At 45.9% G+C, this 23,622-nt stretch overlaps 1 protein-coding gene and 2 non-coding genes across 3 annotated transcripts; all 3 read right to left on the bottom strand.

Moving 5' to 3' along the window:
* Positions 1–10,828: 10,828 nt before the first annotated feature.
* LOC147974484 (glycine-rich protein) lies at positions 10,829–15,809 on the bottom strand. Its single transcript, XM_087517528.1, has 4 exons — positions 15,050–15,809; positions 14,794–14,963; positions 11,607–11,678; positions 10,829–11,526 (listed from the first exon to the last, which is right to left on the bottom strand). Exons 1-4 carry the CDS (start codon positions 15,717–15,719, stop codon positions 11,041–11,043), a joined length of 1,398 nt encoding a protein of 465 aa, XP_087373654.1. The 5' UTR covers positions 15,720–15,809; the 3' UTR covers positions 10,829–11,040.
* On the bottom strand, positions 12,583–12,671 carry LOC147974486 (small nucleolar RNA Z161/Z228). The gene has a single exon (XR_015602353.1). It is a non-coding gene; the product is annotated as a small nucleolar RNA Z161/Z228 (small nucleolar RNA).
* Positions 12,841–12,928, bottom strand: LOC147974485 (small nucleolar RNA Z161/Z228). Its single transcript, XR_015602354.1, has one exon. It is a non-coding gene; the product is annotated as a small nucleolar RNA Z161/Z228 (small nucleolar RNA).
* Positions 15,810–23,622: the final 7,813 nt, after the last annotated feature.

Genomic DNA, 23,622 nt, shown 5'->3' with positions numbered 1-23,622 from the left:
AGGCCGAGAAATTTTTGAGAAGTCCTTGATGAACCTCCTATAAAAGCTGACATGGCCAAGGAAACTTCTTATACCTTTGATGTCCTTGGGACACGACATCTTTTCAATAGCAGCAACTTTAGCTTTATCAACTTCAATGCCCCTTCCAGAAATTTTATGCCCCAAGACAACACCTTAATTAACCATAAAGTGGCACTTCTCCCAATTCAGGACAAGGTTAGTTTCTTCACATCTCTACAAAACTCGATCAAGGTTGCTTAAGCAATCATCAAAAGATGATCCATAAACGGAGAAATCGTCCATGAAAACCTCACAAATCTTTTCACAAAAGTCAGAGAATATAGCCATCATGCATCTTTGAAAGGTAGCAGGTGCATTACATAAACCAAAAGGCATACATCTATAAGTAAAAGTAACGAAAGGGCAAGTAAAAGTGGTCTTTGATTGATCATCATCTGACACAGGTATTTGAGAGAAACCAGAATAACCATCTAGAAAGCAAAAATGTGTATGTTTGGGTAATCTTTCTAGCATTTGATCAATGAAAGGTAAGGGGTAATGATCTTTTTTAGTAGCCTTATTTAATTTGCGGAAATCAATTACCATCCTATAACCTATAATAATTCTTTGTGGAATCAATTCATCTTTATCATTAGGAACGACAGTAATACCTCCCTTCTTAGGAACACAATGGACAGGACTTACCCACTGACTATCAGCAACAGGATAAATTATACCTGCCTCAAGGAGCTTTAGTATTTCTTTTCTTACCACTTCTTTCATCTTAGGATTCAGTCGTCGTTGATGATCAATAACTGGTTTGGCATCTTTCTCCAAATTTATTTTGTGTTGACATAGAGTGGGACTAATGCCCTTAAGATCATCAAGAGTATATCCAATAGCAGCATGGTGCTTCTTCAGAGTTTTCAATAATTTTTCTTCCTCCTTCTCTGAAAGGTTAGCACTAATAATAACAGGATATATCTTCTTTTCATCAAGATAAGTGTATTTAAGAGTATCAGACAAAGGTTTAAGCTCAAACACGGGATCACCCTTGGGTGGAGGAGGATCCCCTAAGATTTCAACAGGCAAGTTGTGTTTCAGAAAAGGTCCCTGTTTAAAGAACACTTCATCTATTTCCCTTCTTTCATTCATAAACATATCATTTTCATGGTCTAGCAAATATTGTTCTAAAGGATCACTAGGAGGTACGGCAATAGAAGCAAGACCAATAATTTCATCTTTACTAGGCAATTCCTCTTCACGGTGTTGTCTACTAAATTTAGAGAAGTTGAACTTATGAGACATATCACCTAAACCAATAGTAACAACATCCTTTTCGCGGTCTATCCTAGCATTAACAGTGTTTAAGAAGGGTCTACCAAATATAATGGGACAAAAGCTATCTTGTGGGGAACCAAGAACAAGAAAATCAGCAGGATATTTAGTTTTCCCACACAAGACTTCAACATCTCTAACAATCCCAATTGGTGAAATAGTATCTCTATTGGCAAGTTTAATTGTGACATCAATATCTTCTAACTCAGCAGGTGCAATATCATGCATAATTTCTTTGTATAAGTCAATAGGTATTGCAATAGCACTAGCACCCATATCATACAAGCCATGATAACAATGATCTCCTATTTTAACAGAAATAACAGGCATGCCTACCACATGTCTATGTTTATCTTTAGCACAAGGTTTAGCAATTCTAGTAGTTTCATCACAGAAATAAATAACATGCCCATCAATATTATCAACCAAGAGATCCTTAACAATAGAAATATTAGGTTCAACTTTAACTTGCTCAGGGGGTGTATAGGTTCTAATATTGCTTTTATGAACCACAGTTGAAGCTTTAGCATGATCTTTTATCCTAACAGGAAAAGGTGGTTTCTCAACATAAGCAGTAGGAATAATAGGATCATTATAAGTGATAGTTTTTTCTTCAACTTTAATAGGTGCATCTACTTTTACTTCAATGGGAGGATGATATTTAAACCACTTCTCCTTAGGGTGATCAACATGAGCAGCAAAATATTCACAGAAAGAAGCTACTATCTCAGAGTCAAGTCCATATTTAGTGCTAAATTTACGGAAAATATCGGTATCCACAAAAGATTTAACACAATCAAACTTAGGTGTCATAACTGACTCCTTACCTTCGTCGAGATCCCAATCTTCAGAGTTGCGTTTAATTATTTCCAATAAATCCCATTTGAATTCAATAGTATTCATCATAAAAGATTCAGCACAAGAAGTATCGAGCATGGTGCGATTGTTATCAGAAAGCCGAGCATAAAATTTTTGGATAATCATTTCTCTTGAGAGCTCATGATTGGGGCATGAATATAACATTGATTTAAGCCTCCCCCAAGCTTGAGCGATGCTTTCTCCTTCGCGAGGCCAAAAATTATATATATAATTGCAATCATGATGAACAAGATGCCTAGGATAAAACTTCTGATGAAATTCCAATTTCAATCGTTTGTAGTTCCATGATCCCATATCATCACATAGCCTATACCATGTCAATGCATCTCCCTTCAAAGATAAAGGGAAGACCTACTTCTTGATAACATCATGGGCATACCTGCTAGCTTCAATAATCCACAAACTTCATCCACATATATTAGGTGCTCATCAGGATGTAATGTTTCATCTCCTGCAAAAGGATTAGCTAGCAGTTTTTCTATCATACCCGAAGGAATTTCAAAGTAGACATTTTCATTTTCAGTAGGTTCAGTAGGTTGAGGAGCAACTCTTTGCTCTACTGGTCGAGGTGAAGATACCCCGAACAAGCCCCTCAGAGGATTACTTTCCATAGTAACAAATACAGTAAATTTCAGCACACTATATAAATTTTTCCTTACTAAATTCCACCTACCAAAAGTGCTTCACTCCCCGGCAACGGCGCCAGAAAAGAGTCTTGATGACCCACAAGTATAGGGGATCTATCGTAGTCCTTTCGATAAGTAAGAGTGTTGAACCCAACGAGGAGCAGAAGGAAATGATAAGCGGTTTTCAGCAAGGTATTCTCTGCAAGCACTGAAATTATAGGTAATAGATAGTTTTGTGATAAGATAATTTGTAACGAGCAACAAGTAACAAAAGTAAATAAAGTAAAGCAAGGTGGCCCAATCCTTTTTGTAGCAAAGGACAAGCCTGGACAAACTCTTATATAGAAGAAAGCGCTCCCGAGGACACATGGGAATTATTGTCAAGCTAGTTTTCATCACGTTCATATGATTCGCGTTCGGTACTTTGATAATTTGATATGTGGGTGGACCGGTGCTTGGGTGCTACCCTTACTTGGAAAAGCATCCCACTTATGATTAACTCCTATTGCAAGCATCCGCAACTACAAAAGAATTATTAAGGTAAACCTAACCATATCATGAAACATATGGATCCAAATCAGCCCCTTACGAAGCAACGCATAAACTAGGGTTTAAGCTTCTATCACTCTAGCAACCCATCGTCTACTTATTACTTCCCAATGCCTTCCTCTAGGCCCAAATAATGGTGAAGTGTCATGTAGTCGACGTTCACATAGCACCACTAGAGGAGAGACAACATGCATCTCATCAAAATATCGAACGAATACCAAATTCACATGACTACTAATAGCAAGACTTCTCACATGTCCTCAGGAACAAACGTAACTACTCACAAAGCATATTCATGTTCATAATCAGAGGGGTATTAATATGCATATAGGATCTGAACATATGATCTTCTACCAAATAAACTGACTAGCATCAACTACAAGGAGTAATCAACACTACTAGCAACCTACAGGTACCAATCCAGACTTAGAGACAAGAATTGGATAAAAGAGATGAACTAGGGTTTGAGAGGAGATGGTGCTGGTGAAGATGTTGATGGAGATTGGCCCCCTCCCGATGAGAGGAGCGTTGGTGATGACGATGGCGATGATTTCCCCCTCCCGGAGGGAAGTGTCCCCGGCAGAACAGCTCCGCCAGAGCCCTAGATTGGTTCCGCCAAGGTTCCGCCTCGTGGCGGCGGAGTCTCGTCCCGAAAGCTTGCTTATGGTTTTTTCTCGGACGAAAGACCTCATATAGCAGAAGATGGGCACCAAAGGGCCAACAGGGGGCCCATGAGGTAGGGGGCGCGCCCAGGGGGTAGGGCGCGCCCCCCACCCTCGTGGCCAGGGTGTGGGCCCCCTATGGAACTTCTTGCGCTCAGTATTTTTTATATTCTAAAAATAGCTTCCGTGAAGTTTCAGGACTTTTGGAGCTGTGCAGAATAGGTCTCTAATATTTGCTCCTTTTCCAGCCCAGAATCCCAACTGCCGGCATTCTCCCTCTTTATGTAAACCTTGTAAAATAAGAGAGAATAGCCATAAGTATTGTGACGTAATTTGTAATAACAGCCCATAATGCAATAAATATCGATATAAAAGCATGATGCAAAATGGACGTATCAGGCGGCCAAGGATCCCGTTGTAGGGCAAGGGGATCTCGGCAACATCAAAAACGATCTTCTCCGTCCTATAGTTCAGCTCGCCCCCGAATGTAACGGGCAACATGATTTTACCTTTCGGCTGACTCCTCCCCGGGTTGACCCCTTGAAACGTGTCCGTCTCCTCGAGGTCTCCGTCAGGGATTTACAACCTCTTGATCACGGCAGGCGAGATCAAGTTCAGTTCGGCCCCACCATCAACTAGCACTTTTGTTACCTTGAGGTTGCGTATTGTTGGTGAAACCAACGACGGCAAACACCCGACCTCAGTTGTGCGATCAGGGTGGTCCACGGTGTCAAAAATGATAGGGGTACTGGACCACTTCAGTGGCTTCTAGGCATCGAACGATGGCTCTACCACAGTGATCTCACGCGCCCACTGCTTCAGTTGGTGGTGAGAGGAGTGCAGCGAGGCGCCACCGTCTACGCACATGGCCTCCGTAGCTTTCTCGAACTCGTGCTTGCCGGACTCGTCGTCCTCATCATGATCATCATCTTCCTCCTTCTTATCACGGCCCCGAGCGGGCCTCTCTTGTTGATTATCTTTGCCACGGCGTCCTCCTTGGCCACCACGCTTCTTGCCGGACCCCTCAGCACAGTCCTGACCCTTCTCCTTGTCCCGCCTTTCATATTCAGCTTTCTGCTTTTCTGCAAGCAACTCAACCTATCGGCAGTTCTGGAGGTCATGGCCCTTGGTGCGATGGATCTTGTAGTACTGCTTGTTGGAGCCTCCTGGCTTGTCGGCAGCTGCCAAGGCCCGGCAGGCGGCACACCCAGCAACTTCCTTGTCGGGGTCGTCTGCCTTGGCCTTCTTGGCGGTGCCGGGGTCGCCGGAACCCTCAACGGCAAGCACGGTCTTGCCCTTATGCTTCCTATTGCGGCGTCGGCCCTTATTTTTCGGGGTGACGGCATCTTCATCCGAGGAGTCGGTTTCCGCACCGACGTCCTCGCCGCGGTACTTCCTTCCTTCCTTAGCCCGAGCACATCTATCAGCCAGAACATAAAGTTCGGCTACATCCTTAACCTTGTTCATCGCCAGCTCTTCACACATCTTGCGGTTGCGTACATTCTGATGGAATGCACTGATGACAGCTGCGGGGTGAACATCTGGGATGGTGTACTGTACACGGCTGAACCTTTGTATGTATTTGCGCAGGGTCTCGCCATCCTTCTGGGGGATGACATGTAAATTGCTTGCCTGGTCTGGAGCTTGGTGGCCTCCGATGAAGGCGCCAACAAACTCATGGCACAGATCCGACCAAGGAGAGATGGAGTCCACTAGAAGGTGCATCAACCATGACATGACGTTGGGTTTGAGTGCCAACGGAAAGTAGTTGGCGAGCACCTTGTCGTCGCGAGCCCCGGCGGCTTGCATCGTGATGGTGCAGATGCTGAGGAACTCCGACGGGTGAGTCTTGCCGTTGTACTTTTCTCCAACATCAGGCATGAACGTGTGGTGGGAGGGCCATTGGAACTGCCGCAGCTCTCGGGTAAAGGCTGGACAACCCACCTCGTAAGGCAGGTCGCCGGAACCCCCCGGCGCTGGATGGTCCATAGTAGGCCCCACACGCCGATCTAACTGATGACGCGCTTCCCGTCGTCGCTCGATGGTGGTTCGAGCATCTTCCTGAGCTCGCTCTCGAAGAACTCGGCGTTGGTCACAGCGGGTTCGCGGGTCGGATGACGCTGTGGAAACATTGTCACATGCGTCGGCCCGACGAGCCGGTGGCTGCTGTCGCGGCCGAGGAGGAGGAGAGTGCACCGTGGTCGCAGCATCCCCGGTTCTCCCGCCACCAGCATGCACTGGCTCGACAGAACGCCGGCACGAGGGTCCTACTAGGAGCGGCTCGTCTTTGTTGGCGAAGCTGATGAGGCTTTGAATGGTGGCCCTCCACTCGTCGAGCTTCTCCGCAGCGGGAGGGAAGTCGAGGAGCAGTTGCACGCACGCCAACGCTTCTGCTGGCGTGGGCGCCGGCGAAAGCTGCGTGGACCGTGACGCGCTCCGACTTCTAACCACGTTAGAAGGAGCTCTGTCATGATCTCGCGGTCGCGCGCCGCTTCCGCCAGCGTCCAGGTGCGCACGCCGGCCTGGTGCGTCCTGAGAATGACGCAAAGGGCTCTTCCCGCGGCGGCGCCCAGGGGCGCCGACATCGCGGTGTTGCTCATCGCGCGTGGCCTGGGAAGGTCGCAGCGTGGACGCCGGCTGGGGCATCCGGGAGGTCGCCGCGCCACCCGTGGGCAGCACAGCCCCGTCCCCGGGCCCAGCGGCGTATGGCTCATCGTCTTGGGCCCGAACGACGCCGCTCGCCTGGCTCCGATTGTCAGAGTGGCATGGATGCTCGTGGGCCACGTCTCCGGCACCATCCGTATCCACCCGGTCGCCCGCCCGTGCTGGTGCGAACGGGCCCGCTCCGGATGACCCGATCGCCGTGATCCCCTTGTTCTTGGGGGGCCATGGTGATGATGAAGTCGATGCGCTAACTTTCAAACCGGATTTTCACAGCTTGCGCCCCCTACCTGGCGCGCCAAAGATGTCGGGGAAACGACACCTATGGGATCACAGGGAATCCCTACTACGGTTGACAGGGCGCGGGGCTGTGGAAAAAGCAGGTTTAGGAGATCAACACGGGGGAGTTTTATCCAGGTTCGGGCCGCAAACGATGCGTAATACCCTAATCCTACTTTGGTGTGTTTATCTAGTGTTCTTGGACTAGCTACAAGACACGCAGGGTCCAAAAAGTTTGAATCCTTCCTCAGTACGCCTCGGGCCTCCTTTTATAGTCAAAAGGGTCGCCACAGTGGCACACAGGAGTTGGAAAGTATGTACTGTACACAAGTCTATCGCCTAGCACCTTAGGACAAACGCATTTAATGCGCTGCCGACGTGCCCTCTTACTTTATCGGGGACGGCAAGGAAGCTCGTCCCGTCCGTCGCCGCCTCGCCTCGCTCCGACGCGCGTCCATGCTGACGAGGCGTGCAGCGCCACGCTGGCTGGCTGGCTGCTGAGATGGTGCGGTGGCAGAGTCTTCACGAAGATCTGCATGCCACCACGCAGGTGCTTGCTGAGTTGGCCTGGAAGCTGCACGTCGCCACGCAGGTGCCTTCTTAGTTGACGGGCTAACTATTGTATTGGAACGGCGGTGGAGCCTCGGTATGTGTGGGCCTGGCTGTGGCCCGACAAATGTCCCCGGCAAGGGCCTTGCCGGGGTCTCGTGGTTGTCCCCGGCAAGGATCTTGCCGGGGGCCTTCGTCTTCTGGTTCTCATCTAGTCTTGCAGGCCTTAGGTCTTCACAAAGATCTGCATGTCACCATGCAGGCGCCTCCCGAGCCTTGGCTCCAATGTTGTTGATGATGTCGGAACTCTTAGGCTTAAGGATGGCGGCCTCGCTGGTGTTGGGAAAATTGCCCCGGCAAGGCTCTTGCCTGGGCTATGCAAGCTGTCTCGGCAAGGCTCTTGCCGGGGAAAGCCTACCGTGTCCCTTTGCTCCTCGTGCCTCGGGCTTGAGCGCTACTCTGGTAGTCTTGTTCTTTGCTTCCTCTTCGGCCCTGCCAAGCGCGGCCGCAAATGTGGCTGCGACTGCCGTGCACAAGTAAAGGGGTACAAAAGGCCCCTACTTTTGTACACCAACACCCACTGAATGCGCGTCGCCGAAAATCCTGAAATAAATAATTGCGACAGATTGTCGAGCATTTAGCATAGGGAATGCTCAGGCGAGCCGGCCCATGTAGTGCAAGTCGCTGGTCGTTCCTCTATATTTTTCTGTTTTTATTACTAGTTTTCAGATGATTGTTTTATTTTGGTTTTCCAGAAAACACATTTTTTAGTGATTTTTAAAAAAAATTGAACAGCTTTTGTAAATTTGAGAGCAACTTTTCAAATTTCAGAACACTTTTGTATATTATATGAGCATTCTTTTGAAAGCAAACATTTCTTAAGTTTTTTGAACATTTTTAAATTTGGTAACATTTTTTCAAAATAAAAATATTACCAGTAGACGTCAGTTTCCACCATGAGAGCTCCCTTCATGCATCATCAGGTCGCCCTAGTTAAAACACCATGCCCGTGGACTTTCGGTTTTAAATATTTTCTTAAACAATGGTTTTCGTGCGTGAATGGCAACTCAGGATCAGCCACATGAATGAAACGCTCTTCGGAACTTTTCGAGCCCAATATGATCAGGTATTTTACTCGTATAAAAGTGTGGCCAAGAAATAATTAATGTTAACTTCAAGGCAAAAAAAATAATTTATGACAACAATATAGCATGAATAGTACTTGCATCTAGCCCTTTTTTTACATATCTTTGACCACGGATATAATAAAAGTTATTCCCTGTTTAATCTTTTATAGGAGTGCAAAAAAAATCAAAATGGAGGCAAAAGATTTGCCTCATCTATAAATTAAGATGAGAAGAGAGTTTGTTACAGAAGTCACTTTTACACGGCATGAAAGATTACTCGGACAAAATAATAGACCCTAATTTCTTTGCTCCAGCGGTGACCCAAAGGTTTGCCTCGCAAACGATGGAGTTTAGCAAGATTGGTGAAGGAGCGCTTTTCTGCCGGAAAACACGGGCATTCCTCTCATTCCAAATGGTCCATGACACGAGCATGGTAAGGGAGGCCATAGCCTTCCTATTGGGGACTCCGGCGCCGATTCTATTTGTCCACCACTCCTCTACCGAATCCTCTAGCTGCCACGTAGAAGTGTCCATGTGGTGAAGGCCGAATTTCGCGATGATCGAGTTCCATAGTCAAATGGTGTAGCAGTATTTGAAGAAGAGATGTGGTCCACTTTCTTGCTCTCTCTTGCAAAGAGTGCAAAGCCCACAGTTTGACCATCCTCGTTTTGCAAGTCTATCCGCGGTCCAAATTCTATCTTGGATAGCCGACCAAGCAAAGAATTTAGCCTTTGGCGGCGCCCAAGCCTTCCACATCATTTGATCCATGGGGGAGAGGACCAAGCCAAGAAACTGGGCCTTGTAGGCGGAGGCCGCAGAGTAGTACCCACTTGTCGTGTGCTTCCACACAATGGTATCTTCGGCGCGTTCGTCAAGATGGACATTGTTCACAAGCGCCCATAGGGTGAAGAATTGTCAGATGTGTTGAACGGATACAACCGTGGAGGTGTTGATCTTGAGGATCCACGCATTATTTTTTAGGGCCTCATGCACCTTCCAATTCTTCCTCGAGGAGGCCGCAAAAACGAGCGGAGCAACGTCTTTGGGCTTGCATCCATGAAGCCAAGAGAATTCCAAAAAGGTGTTTTAGCACCATTCCCCATGGCGATGGTTGTAGACGCATAGAAGAAGTCAAGATCCTCCTCGTCACATGGATTTCCCAATCCCACCCATATCTTGTGTGGCGCCGTGCATTCGAACCATGGCCACCTCAAACGCAAGGCCCTCGCAAATTTGTCGGTGTTAAGGACCCCTAGACCGCCATATTCGCGCGGGCGGCAAACAAACTCCCAATTCACCTTGCACTTGGCACCTGTCGTCTTGTCCGATACGGACCAAAGGAAAGCTCACTCGAGTTTGTTGATGTTTTGAAGAATGCTCGGTGATATGACCAATGGCGTGATGAACTAGATCGCTTGTGAGGTGATGACGGACTTGGCAAGGGTTGTGCGCCCAATGATGGTGATATTTTGGCCATCATAGGTAACCAACTTGCTCGCTACCTTGTCCACAAGGAATTGCAAATCCACCTTCTTAAGCTTCCAGGCGGATAGAGGAAGGCCCAAATATCTTAGGGGGAAGGACGCCCTTTTCGCCGGCAAGCGTTGAAGGATGTGCTCCAGGTTGAGATGATTGCATCGAATGGGCACAACGGAGCTCTTATGGGAATTGGTGCATAGCCCGGTGACCTCCCCGAATCCGCGCAAGATGACCGAGAAGTTGTCAATATCATTTTTAATTGGGGCCATGAAAGTGGCAGCATCGTCTACATACAGTGAAGTTCTCACGATGACCCCTCTCCCCCACACTTTACCCTTTCTGGGTTGCCCTGACCATGCTTGATGGGGTGGCCAGCCACCCCATTCACCAGGATCCTCGAAGATTATGTTCATAGAAGGGCAGCTATATAGGAGGGCAATTTGATCGTGTTTGATCATGTTTGATTCCATACTTCGGAAAAGGAATCAACACAAGGAGAACTCATTGTACTAGCATTTTTTTTTTGAAGAAAATGTTCCACGGATCATGGAGAACTCCAGTGTTGTGCTACGTTTTGTTTTCAATCTATGCTTCCTAACGTGGTCGTTGCCACGACACATCGAACGAGTAAAGAGTTACTAAAAACACACTCGCACATCCAGAAAAAGAAGCAACAAGGGAACCAACAAACATGACCTGAAGCTATTTTCGACCAAGATTCCACATTTATCGACCAACCATATGCAGTCATTGGATTGGACCAACAAAACCAACTCACAGATGGGGGACGGTTTGCGACGTAATAACAGGCTAAGTTAGTTCTATAATAACAAAATGGCTCCCAGACTCTCTCCCTCTCGTGACCTCCACCCAAGCAAAATAATTCAACAACTAAGCATTTGCCTCAACCCTCTCGGTGTACGCATGGCCGCCTCCCTGCGCGCCACCTCCTCCCTGGTTGCTGTAGTAAGAGTTGCCGCCGCCAGACCGACCACCCCTAGCCCTGTTGTTGAAGTTCCTCGGCTGGTAGTACCCCTCTTCGTTGTTGTTGTTGTAGTAACCGCCACCACCACCCCGGCCATTCTGGTACCCGCCACCGCCTCCCTGGTATCCGCCACCCCCACCCTGGTATCCACGCCCATTCTGGTATCCGCTGCCCATGCCGCGGCCGCCTCCACGCCCGCCACGGCCATTGGGGTAGGCCCCCCTCCTGCCACGACCACCTCCCCGCTGATTCTGATGAGACCGCCTAGGGTGCTGGAACTGCTGCTCTTTTGGCTCAGCATCCCTCTCATCTTGCTCTTCCATGTCAAACTTCTCCTGCTCTGCCTGAACAGAGGGATATTCCTCGGGAGGGTTCACAGGGGCTTCAAGATCCTGAAACTGGCATGTTAGCATCAGCCTGAAAATACGTATCTGATATACAGAAAAACAATCCACAGGTCATCGGTCTTTACCACATTCTGCACGTCCGCTGAATCAGACTGATGATCATTGTAAATCTCTGTAGCATGGGAGTCTTCCTTCTCCTGTCAACAAGTAAACATACCAACAAGATCAATATAAGCTCAATCATTTCTACTTTTAGAGGTCAACAAACAAAATACTTGACCCCTCAAAATGTCAAACAATAAAACCATGTGAACTTCAAATATAAACACCCATCTGATAATTACAAAACGTGCATCATTTGCTCAGTCTATCATAGCGCAGCTTAAATGAATAATAACCAAGCCAATACAACTAAGCAACAGTAGAAACACGTCACACTAACCAAAACAATAAATCTAGCGAAGTATATTATTTAAAATCTCATAAGCAGAAACACTTCACACATGGTAGCGCTTTAGGTGAACACTCAAAAGTCCCGACTCTGATCACCATATGCTAGTACCAGGAAATTAGTGGTGCTTTTGCTTTTCTGGACAAAATATAGTGGCTGATTATTTGTTTTACTTATTATACAATTGAACCTAGAGACAAGGAGTCTGGAATCAGAGTACAGCTAGCCAGGAGAACCAGTCTTCTGGAAAATATGACCCTCTCATCAAGAATAACAATTACATGTACCTACATTTTGTTCTCTATATCTATATACACCAGCTATCATGACACTAGCACGGGCATGGCTCACTGGGCAGCCACCGGCAAATAACACCCAAATCTTCAGTGAAAATATGAATCATCTTAATAACAGGCAGTGCAAGTGCTGATGACACTGCTAATACAAGTTTGTTTTAAAATAGAACATATGGAAAGTGCTATTTTTACAAAAATAGATACACTCAGAATGAGAAGGACATATCGAGTCAACAGCTGAAAATATATGAACAGAAAAATAATGCAATCAACCCATCAAACAAAGCTAAGGCACTCCGTACAAATAAAAACCACAGGAGAGCCCAAATCACGTACAAACTGAAGAAACAGAAGGGGCATCAGAGAACATATGAATGCACCATTACACACAAAGTGTCTCAGACGACCGTCATGAGTTGCAAATGGTCTCTCATCACATGCACAACACAATATTGTTTAAAAACAGTTTGCATGTTAACATGTTAACTTTCCCACCCAAGATCGTCAATGATAGTTCTACCAATAAACATGTGCACGAAAGTTTCAGGAGTTCAGGTTATTCTAAAACTTGCATTAACACAATTCTCTCCAGGAACTAAAAAATACTGAAATGCCATCAGCGAAATATGAATGCACCATTACACACTAAGTGTCTCAGATGACCATCGTGAGTTGGATAAGGTTTCTCATCATATGGCGCAAAACAAAAACAGTTCCAGCGACTGGAAAACACACAAAAGTTAAACATTCACCCAAATTCATGATTGGATGTTTGAAAAATGCAAGACAGCATGATTTCTCCAGGAGAACTATTTAATTATGAATGCACCATTTCAAATGTACCTCATTGATTTATCATAGGTATGGAGGTGCATCTTAATGGTACTCTACACCAAAGAACTGTGATATTACCAAAGGTGTTGTAAGTTGATGGCACTGCTGTCTAGCTTTTGTTCCAATAAACATAATATTAAAAGGTGGGGGATGGCATTGTACAGTTTGTAAATATAATGTCTTGAGGCAACATGCAGCAGATGATGCCTGCACAATGTCTACGTTGTTATAAAAAATGGAATGTGAGAGTGAACTCACAGGTTAGGAATCAGTTTAGAAATTTAGGAAAATGACACTAACTTTAGTTTGAGTACACATACAAAAGAGTGGGTACAGCAGCAGCCTTGTCTTCTACTCCCTCCGTTCCAAAATAGATGACTCAACTTTATACTAAAGTTAGTACAAAGTCGAGTCATCTATTTTGGAACGGAGGGAGTACATATTTAAATTGTAAGTGATTTTATGACGATTAATGCTGGGTAAATAACATCTCTATAATCAAGCTTGCGTAACGAAACTGGCAAGAACAATAAGGCTAGATTCAGTAACTAGAAAGACTGTAAAGGGCCTAGGACCTTGCAGCTTAATCCTAAAATAGAAGTCAAAGAAGATTCCTCAGGACTCAACAAAGATTATGAATGACCTATAGTTATGAAAGAGAATCTGCACCTCAGGAAAGTAATCCTGCAACAATATCATAAGTACACAGCTAGAATGCCAGAGTACCAGACCCAAAAAATATTCAGCTTTTAAGTTGTTTTATCAAAGTTATGTTGGTCCTAAGTCATAATCATACAGTAGATATGCAACAAGCAAGAATGACAGATAGAGGTAAAATGGAATGCAGGAGCATGTGCTTCTTCAGTAGATAGTAAATACTCCCTCTGTAAAGAAATATAAGAGCAGAGGGAGTAAATAATTTGAGTGTCTTAAAATTCAGGTAAAATTACACGTGCAAATGTGTGATCCATTCAGATTCCGGTAGCTTTTCTTGGAAAAACAAACATATTTTTGCGCCTGAGCAAAAGAAACAAATCTAGGTCTCTAAAATGCAGTTCTCTAAATGCAGTTCTTTTAGGAGCACAAAACTTGCTTTATACAAAGGGTACAAATATTGTCAGAGCGCTAAACTTGGTTTCTCCACTCATGCTGCAGAAATGCCAGTTTTTTTAGTTAAATTTACAAACAAAATACATGTGTACCCTTTTTCAGAATGTTTTTACATCAGGTATTAGTGTTTTTTCAACCAGCATTTAAAGCTATGGACAACAAAGTAGACTCCAAAAAATTAGACACACAAAGTAGAAAAGAAACAAATGCAAGATAAACAATCATGCTATTGCAAGACCACAACGATGGATTCTAGATAGTGGTGACACTACACATAATATTATACAAAGCACACAGTGGTTAAGTTATTATCTTCAGCAGTTTTTCCAGAACTACCAATGCACAGGCACTGTCTGTTATATCTAAGCAACGGCCCACAACATAGAACAGCATAATCTACATCCCAAATGGAGAGACCTTGCAGTTTTCCACATTGATCGTTACTACTGAATCAGCACAAACAGCAGCAGCAGCAGCAGCAGCAATGATGATAATAACAATACTAGGAGCACATCATTGACCAATCGTTGACAAAGATCAGAGCACAGTTTAAGGGCAATGATAACTGCACCATGCTAAGCATAAATTAAATTACACAAAAAATGCAGTTTGCGATTTCACCTTGTGATCTTCAGCAGCTAGGTTCTCCTCCACTGCTGATGCCTCTGGTGAGGCAGTCATGCTCTCCTGTGCCTGCACACCTTCAGCTCCATAGCTCCCTCCTCCAACTGCAGCTGCTGTGTAGTAGTCTGATGCCATGATCCTGTCCAGCTTAGCCCTCACCGCAGCATCTACAGCCAAAAGCCACAGCTTTCAGTCAGCAACAATTTCCAACCAAACCAGATAACAAATCTACTAGTATATCAACAACACTCACAAGTAACAGAGGAGCCAGGATGGATCGGCTCGTCGGCGCGGGCGAGCCATAAGCGGGCATGGTGGGCACAGGCCTGGAGGGCGTCACGGTGGGAGACGCCCACCGCGGAAGCAGGGCGAGCAGCGGCAAGGGCGGCCACAGCGGACACGACGTCGAGGTCTCCCTCCACGAGCAGGTCCACGGTGTCGTCCCCGACGCAGTCGTATGTGATGCAGCTGCTCCGCTCATGCTCGCGGGCGACCATGGTGGCGATGAAGTCGCTCTGCGGCTTGACGTCGAAGAGGGCGCCGAAGTAGACGAGCGCGAGGAGGTCCTGGACGGAGGAATCGGAGCCGGAGGGCTCCGGGGCCGGGGCGGGGGCGGGGGCGGGGGCGGGGGCGACGGCGACCTCCTCGGCGACGGCGACGGCGAGGGGCGCGCGGAGGCGCTCGAGCTCGTCGATGACGGCGGCGAGGGTGGGCTTGGAGCGCATCACCTCCTTCTGCTCCTGGTTGAGCGTCTTGCCGGCGGCGACGGCCTCCTCCATCTGCGCGATGCGGTTCTGCTTCTTGCGCAGCGCGCGGAGGCGCTTGGTGACCACGGAGAGCGTGGGCCCGTCGTTGGCCTCGGAGGCGGCCGCCGCCGCCGCGGCCGCGGAGCCGGAGGCGGAGGCGGTGGGGGAGGCGGCCATGGCGGCGGCTAGGGTTTTAGGGGCGATTTGGGGATTTGGGCTTGGGAGGCGCGTCGGGTCGAGTCGGGGCGGCGAGATTGGGGCGACGTGGGAGACTGGAATTTATGGACGAGGGAGGGGTAGGGCGATTTGCGGGCGGGCCAGATGGCCGCGCACGCATCGCAAAGCACTGCCTCCGTCTAGAATGAGCTCGATCATTCTTTGTTTTTGCGAAATTTCAACTTTTGTTTTTTTTTTGAGTTGGCGAAATTACAGCTTGTATATAACACACATAAAAGTACAAGCAGCTTATGGTTTGTTTTCTTACCTGTGTTTTATTATATTATTATATTATAAAAAGTATATATGAGCAATCACATATTTGAGTAGGGACTTTTAAGAGTTTTGTTTTGGTGCCTGGCGTGAAGCCAATGAGGATGCCCATAGATGTGCAAAGCAAGCCTATGAGGATAGATGGAGGTGTCTTTCGTTGAACTATATTTCTCCTTTCTTTCATGATTATATTGACATCTCTTGTAATCCTCGCGAGTAATGAATGTCAGTGTTTACAAGCCTTAACAATTTTAGAAGCGGGCCTTCAACAATTCATTGAACTCTTGGTTGTGTGGAATGAATGTCATCCGAAATGAAACATACAACTACGAGGCCTTGAGTGCTTAACGAAGACATGTGTCGTTTTATATCCACAAATGATCAAGATTTTCAAAGCGACGATGCAAATGACAAAAGAATAGTTGTTGTTTTCACATAGAGAACATTGTACGTCCTCAAAAGAGTATGATGGAGAAAGGTGGCCTCCTGGGCAAAAAGAACAAAGATAACTGTAGAGTAGGTATTGTCTTCATACGAATATAACCTCATTCGCTTGCATCTGAACAACTCGATATATTGTTGTCATAAAGGATCAAATAAAGGCACTCATGAACATATATAACTCTTGCGTTTTCTACCATACCCTTCGGCTTCGGCGTCGAGCCCACCCGACAGATTTGCCTCCCCTCTTCCTACTGCTCCAGCGGTCGATAGCGGGGAGGGGAATCCCAGTGCCTTTGCTTTGACTAGTAGTTTAGGTTAGTTTTTGTTGTCTTGCAGGTGCGGCGCTTCTTCTTCGAGTTTGTCTTTCGAGCTCTGATTCTCCACAGGTTCTGTCTATCTTGACGTTGTTGATGGAGCTTCGTGTAGATTCTTGACATCTCATTAGGGCAGCAAGGTTAGGGCTCCTCGTCGTGCATGCCCGACAACGAGATTTGATGATAATTGCTTCAAATATATTCAAGAGTCAAACGACTTCCCAACTATTATCGACAAAGGTCAAGACGGCTTTGATAGGAGAGCGGTGACAACAACACGTGTGTGGCTCGTTCTCGCAGCGGCAGTGGTCGCTCATTTTTTTTAGAGACCTCTGATGTAATTTTGATTATGTTTGAGGTTATTTGTACTTTTGATGATCTTTTATAATATTGATGGATCTTTTTCACAAAAACATATTTTTTTTAAACCTCAAGAAGTTTACATGAATGGGTAAAACTAAAAATGGCTTTTTTTTGTTGATGATTGGTCTTATTAGCAATCCTTATATGAATAAACCAGACTACTTCGAAATAGGTAAGAAACGTCTTGCATGAAAAATCACCGTGGGCGGGTGTTGGATGGGCCTTTGACGGCAATATACCCAAATGAATTGTCAATTTTGTTGGTTCCAAGGTTACGAGCCCATGAGCTCCGAAGCTATAGAGGTAGCGACAAGCTTTTCTGAATATCTTCCTTTACTGAACTCCCTTTTATGGTCCACTACACAAGGAAATAACAGCCAAAAAATGGATCATAGATCCCACTATGGAGTATGTCGACACATAAGAATTGTACCAACAGAGTCTGCATTACGATTCCATGGCTACGCTCACTTGTTCCTGACTCTGTTGTATGCACGGTGGTTTATTGGTCATCGGCTCACTACTAGCTAAAACAGAAGTTCCATTAGAGAGCGTTTTCACGTGCTAGAACCTCTTAGGATACATAATTTTTCATGAGGCTGATTCTAAGCTGCCATCCATGCACAAATATATGCATCATCGCTGACTTGGCTACACCACTACTTCTCTTTTGTGTTTTGTTATGCAATAATTTGAAAACCTAGGAATATGAAGAAAGAAAGTATGATTGAGTGCCATGGAATTCTACATGATTACATAACACATAATTTCTTTTGCAATATGTGCATTTTGATGGCGCACATAAAGCAAACACAAGAAATTTAGAGGACTGAGGAGCGAGAAGAGAGATAGGCTGAAAGTTATTGGACTTGACAAAGTAAAGGAATGAGGTTTGAGCTCACATCGAGATTTGTATGGAATGGGGGCGTATAAATAAGTTCCGTAGGAATTTAGTAACCAAGCCCTATAAGACTAGTCATAGTGGGGAGTAACTTAGACTAGTAACATATATATGTTACTAGTCTATGTTACTATCTCCATAGTGGGAAGTGTCATAGGTGTAGTAACATACATAGCTACATTTATTGCTTTGTAGACTCATTTTGCATTGGAAAGCGCTATGTGATGGTAACATATTATGTTACTCTATTTGCCTCTCTCCTCTTTAATTACATGACACATCATCTTTTTTGCTTATGTGACATCTATGTTACTACTTATGTTACTCCCACTACGACTAGCCTAATCCAAAGAGCTTTTCTTTAACATAAGTACAGACGCAAGCGCTTATACATACGCGCATACACTCACCCCCTATAATCTAAAGAGCTTATGTAGGGGGGAAATCCTTACGATACAGAACCTATAAAATTCATATCAAAATCGTACAATCCAAAGAGACACACTAATATTTGTTTGCCACATAAGTCATCCGTTTCTTAGTAGTTACGGGTGATAACTATGAAAAGACCGACTCATCCCTCCTAGAGCAGAACCCTAGATAACAAGGAGTCAATGGGAGTGATCCAGAGAAGCGCCTCCCCCTTGCCCTAGTGGAAGTGCTAGTGATCGACTAGAGAGGGGGGGGTGAATAGGCGATTTTTATGAAAGTCTTCAGAACATGGAAGTTTCGAAGACAAACGAAGAAATAAACCTATTATCATGCAGCGGAAGGTAGACTACACTAAGGAAGCCATAGTCAAGTATTCAATGAAGTGAAAGCACAACGACTAATAGCAGCTAGGCAGTATAGATCAGGTAGGAAGATAGTGTGAAACCAATCAGAACAAGCGGTCACTCAGTGAAGACAAAAGATAATACAATCATACAATGACTTCACTAGAGCTAACAGTAAGTAAAGGAATGGGAAGAATGAAACCAGTGACTCGTTGAAGACAATGATTTGTTGGACCAGTTCCAATTGCTGTGACAACTGTACGTCTGGTTAGGGAGGCTGAGATTCAACTCGGAAGACCGTGTCTTCACATTATTCCCCTTGAGCTAAGGACACCCTGTCCTCGCCCAATCACTCTGGTAAGTCTTCAAGGTAGATGATACGTCTCCGTCGTATCTATAATTTTTGATTGTTCCATGTCAATATTATTCAACTTTAATATACTTTTTGGCAACTTTTTATACTATTTTTGGGACTAACATATTGATCCAGTGCCCAGTGCCAGTTCCTGTTTGTTGCGTGTTTTTTGTTTCGCAGAATATCCATATCAAACGGAGTCCAAACGGAATAAAAACTGACGGAGATTTTTTTTGGAATATATATGATTTTTGGGAAGAAGAATCCACGTGAGATGATGCTCGAGGGGCCCACGAGGTAGGGGGGTGCGCCCCAGGGTGTCAGGCGCGCCCCTGACCCTCGTGGCCACCCCGTAAGGCGGTTGGTGCCCTTTTTTTGCCGCAAGAAAGCTAATTTCCGGATAGAGATCGTGTCAAAATTTCAGCCCAATCGGAGTTATGGATCTCAGGGAATATAAGAAACGGTGAAAGGGAAGAATCTGGGAACACAGAAACAGAGAGAGACAGAGAGATAGATCCAATCTTGGAGGGGCTCTCGCCCCTCCCATGCCATGGAGGCCAAGGACCAGAGGGGAAACCCTTCTCCCATCTAGGGAGGAGGTGAAGGAAGAAGAGGAAGAAGGGGCACTAGTAGAAAACAGGGCTTTGGTCCAGGCTGGGTCAGCCCATTAGTCCCGGTTCAGTCCAGAACCGGGACCAATGGGGGCATTGGTCCCGGTTCGTCAGCCCAGGGGGCCAGCCGGGCCACGTGGGCCATTGGTCCCGGTTCATCTGGATCTTTTGGTCCCGGTTGGTGGGATGAACCGGGACCAATGGGCCTCGCTCCTAGCCCATCACCATTGGTCCCGGTTGGTGGCTTGAACCGGGACCAAAGGCTCCCCTTTAGTCCCGGTTCATGTCACCAACCGGGACCAATGAGGTGCCTATATATACCCCTCGCTCGCGAGCAGAGCACCCCAGTGCTATGTTTTTCTCTGGCCGAGGGGGAGAGGGCTTGGTGGTGCTCTAGCTCACCTCCTATGCACACGAGGTGTTCGATGGAATGCCCGAGCCACACTACTTAAACTTTCTCCTCTCCAAGCTCGACCTCCAAGCTCCATTTTCCATAATATTTGTCTAGGTTTAGCGGTCCGTCACGCCCCGTCCCCGTCTTCACCGCCGTCGATCACCCGCGCCGAGCTCATCGCCGGCACCACCTGGTGAGCCTCTTGTTCTTATCTTCTTTCTGAAAGGAAAAATATTCTTACTTGTATGTTTACATAGATACTTGTATTATTTTCTTACTTTTATTATTGCATCTTATATAGTGCGATGGTTTTGGTATCCGCCCCCGTCGGCCCTCGTTCTGTCTATGATTCGGATGTGGTATATATATTATCTTTATAACTATTGGTTCATTTATTGTTTATGAAAATTATGCCGATCAACGTGACATAGATTTTATTTATGTATGATGTATGTGAATCGGAAATGCCAACCGACCCTATTGTCGAGAGGTTAAATTTAGTTGAAGAAGAAAACAATTTGTTGAAGGAAAAAATAAAAAAATTGAGGAGGAGAAGATGATATTGGAGTTGCATGTTGCGGATGCCGTCGATGATCACAAGATCAAGATGGATGCAATGCGCTTGAAGATTAGAAAGATTAGAAAATATGCCATTCATACCGAGGCTTGGTATCATTATGCCGTTGGATCAATTGTTACCTTGGTTGCGATTATGATCGCATTTGTTTTCGCATTGAAATGTTTTACATAGTTTCAATGTATGGTTTAATTAATTAGATGCTCTGGAGACCTATATGTTGTTAGATGAGAACTATGTATGCACTTTGGTTTTTATTGTGATGATGAACTTCTATTAATTTGGACACTTAATTATATATAATGCACGCAGATGAACCAGCAATGGATGTATGGTGACAGACACACCTGCGAGTACATTAAGGGCGTGCATGAGTTTCTCGATGCGGCTGAGGCAAACAAGCAGAATGGTTTTATGTGTTGTCCATGCACTGAATGTGGGAATACAAGGTCTTACTCTAACCGGAAAATCCTTCACTCCCACCTGCTTTACAAGGGTTTCATGCCACACTATAATGTTTGGACGAGGCACGGAGAAATAGGGGTTATGATGGAAGACGGCGAAGAAGAAGAGTACGATGACAACTATGTGCCCCCTGAATACGGTAATGCTGCAACGGGGGGAGCTGGTGAAGATCAAGAGGAACCAGACAATGTGCCCAATGATGCTGCAACGGGTGAAGCTGCTGAAGATCAAGAGGAACCAGACGATGTGCCCGATGATGATGATTTCCGCCGGGTCATTGTCGATGCAAGGACGCAATGCGAAAGTCAAAAGGAGAAGCTGAAGTTCGATCGCATGTTAGAGGATCACAAAAAAGGGTTATACCCCAATTGCGAAGATGGCAACACAAAGCTCGGTACCGTACTCGAATTGCTGCAGTGGAAGGCAGAGAATGCTGTGGCTGACAAAGGATTTGAGAAGCTACTGAAAATATTGAAGAAGAAGCTTCCAAAGGATAACGAATTGCCCGACAGTACATACGCAGCAAAGAAGGTCGTATGCCCTCTAGGATTGGAGGTGGAGAAGATACATGCATGCCCTAATGACTGCATCCTCTACCGCGGTGCATACAAGGATCTGAACGCATGCCCGGTATGCGGTGCATTGCGGTATAAGATCAGACGAGATGACCCTGGTGATGTTGACGGCGAGCCCCACAGGAAGAGGGTTCCTGCGAAGGTGATGTGGTATGCTCCTATAATACCACGGTTGAAACGTCTGTTCAGAAATGAAGAGCATGCCAAGTTGATGCGATGGCACAGTGAGAACCGAAAGAAAGATGGGAAGTTGAGAGCACCCGCTGACGGGTCGTAGTGGAGAAAAATCGAGAGAAAGTACTGGGATGAGTTTGCAAAGGACCCAAGGAATGTATGGTTTGCTTTAAGCGCGGATGGCATTAATCCTTTCGGGGAGCATAGCAGCAATCACAGCACCTGGCCCGTGACTCTATGTATGTATAACCTTCCTCCTTGGATGTGCATGAAGCGGAAGTTCATTATGATGTCAGTTCTCATCCAAGGCCCTAAGCAACCTGGCAACGACATTGATGTGTACCTAAGGCCATTAGTTGAAGAACTTTTACAGCTGTTGAATGGAAACGGTGTACGTACGTGGGATGAGCACAGACAGGAGGAATTTAACCTTAAGGCGTTGCTGTTCGTGACCATCAATGATTGGCCCGCTCTCAGTAACCTTTCAGGACAGACAAACAAAGGATACCACGCATGCACGCACTGTTTAGATGACACTGAAAGTATATACCTAGACAAATGCAGGAAGAATGTGTACCTGGGCCATCGTCGATTTCTTCCGACCAACCATCAATGTCGAAAGAAAGGCAAGCATTTCAAAGGCGAGGCAGATCACCGGAAGAAGCCCGTCATGCGTACCGGTGATCACGTACTTGCTATGGTCAATGATTTACACTACGTAATCTTTGGAAAGGGTCCCGGTGGACTAGCTTTTCCGAATGACGCTGAGGGACATGCACCCATGTGGAAGAAGGAATCTATATTTTGGGACCTACCCTACTGGAAAGACCTAGAGGTCCGCTCTTCAATCGACGTGATGCACGTGATGAAGAACCTTTGCGTGAACCTGCTAGGCTTCTTGGGCGTGTATGGGAAGACAAAAGATACACCTGAGGCACGGGAGGACCTGCAACGTTTGCACGAAAAAGACGGCATGCCTCCGAAGCAGTATAAAGGTCCTACCAGCTACGCTCTTACGAAAGAAGAGAAAGAAATCTTCTTTGAATGCCTGCTCAGTATGAAGGTCACGACTGGCTTCTCGTCGAATATAAAGGGAATAATAAATATGCCAGAGAAAAAGTTTCAGAACCTAAAGTCTCATGACTGCCATGTGATTATGACGCAACTGCTTCCGGTTGCATTGAGGGGGCTTCTACCGGAAAACGTCCGATTAGCCATTGTGAAGCTATGTGCATTCCTCAATGCAATCTCTTAGAAGGTGATCGATCCAGAAATCGTACCAAGGCTAAGGAGTGATGTGGCGCAATGTCTTGTCAGTTTCGAGCTGGTGTTCCCACCATCCTTCTTCAATATCATGACGCATGTCCTAGTTCATTTAGTCGACGAGATTGTCATCCTGGGGCCCATATTTCTACACAATATGTTCCCCTTTGAGAGGTTCATGGGAGTCCTAAAGAAGATGTCGACGACAAACAAGCAAAATGCTGCGAAGAAGAAGCATCACCATCGCATGGGGTCAGATGGCTACCTCGTAGCCCGACCTAAGTGGGCCAAGACTGAGAATGATCTGGTTGATAAAGGGATCGAACCAGAGACAATTAACTGGCCAGACCGTTGCCGGACTTGGTTCTTCGGGGCTGGC

This window comes from Triticum urartu, chromosome 4A, assembly GCF_056163025.1.
Source record: "Triticum urartu cultivar PI428250 chromosome 4A, HENAU_Tu73, whole genome shotgun sequence".
Lineage (NCBI taxonomy): Eukaryota > Viridiplantae > Streptophyta > Magnoliopsida > Poales > Poaceae > Triticum > Triticum urartu.
Note: the sequence above shows the minus strand (reverse complement) of the source record. Positions and strands in the feature narration are given on the sequence as shown.

Coding starts and splice junctions, on each gene's coding strand:
- LOC147974484 (XM_087517528.1), bottom strand. CDS start 15,719: ATGGCCGCCTCCCCCACCGCCTCCGCCTCCGGCTCCGCGGCCGCGGCG. Junction 11,679..14,793: donor TAGCTGCTGAAGATCACAAG/GTGAAATCGCAA, acceptor ACTTGTTGACAG/GAGAAGGAAGACTCCCATGC. Junction 11,527..11,606: donor CAGCGGACGTGCAGAATGTG/GTAAAGACCGAT, acceptor TGCCAGTTTCAG/GATCTTGAAGCCCCTGTGAA.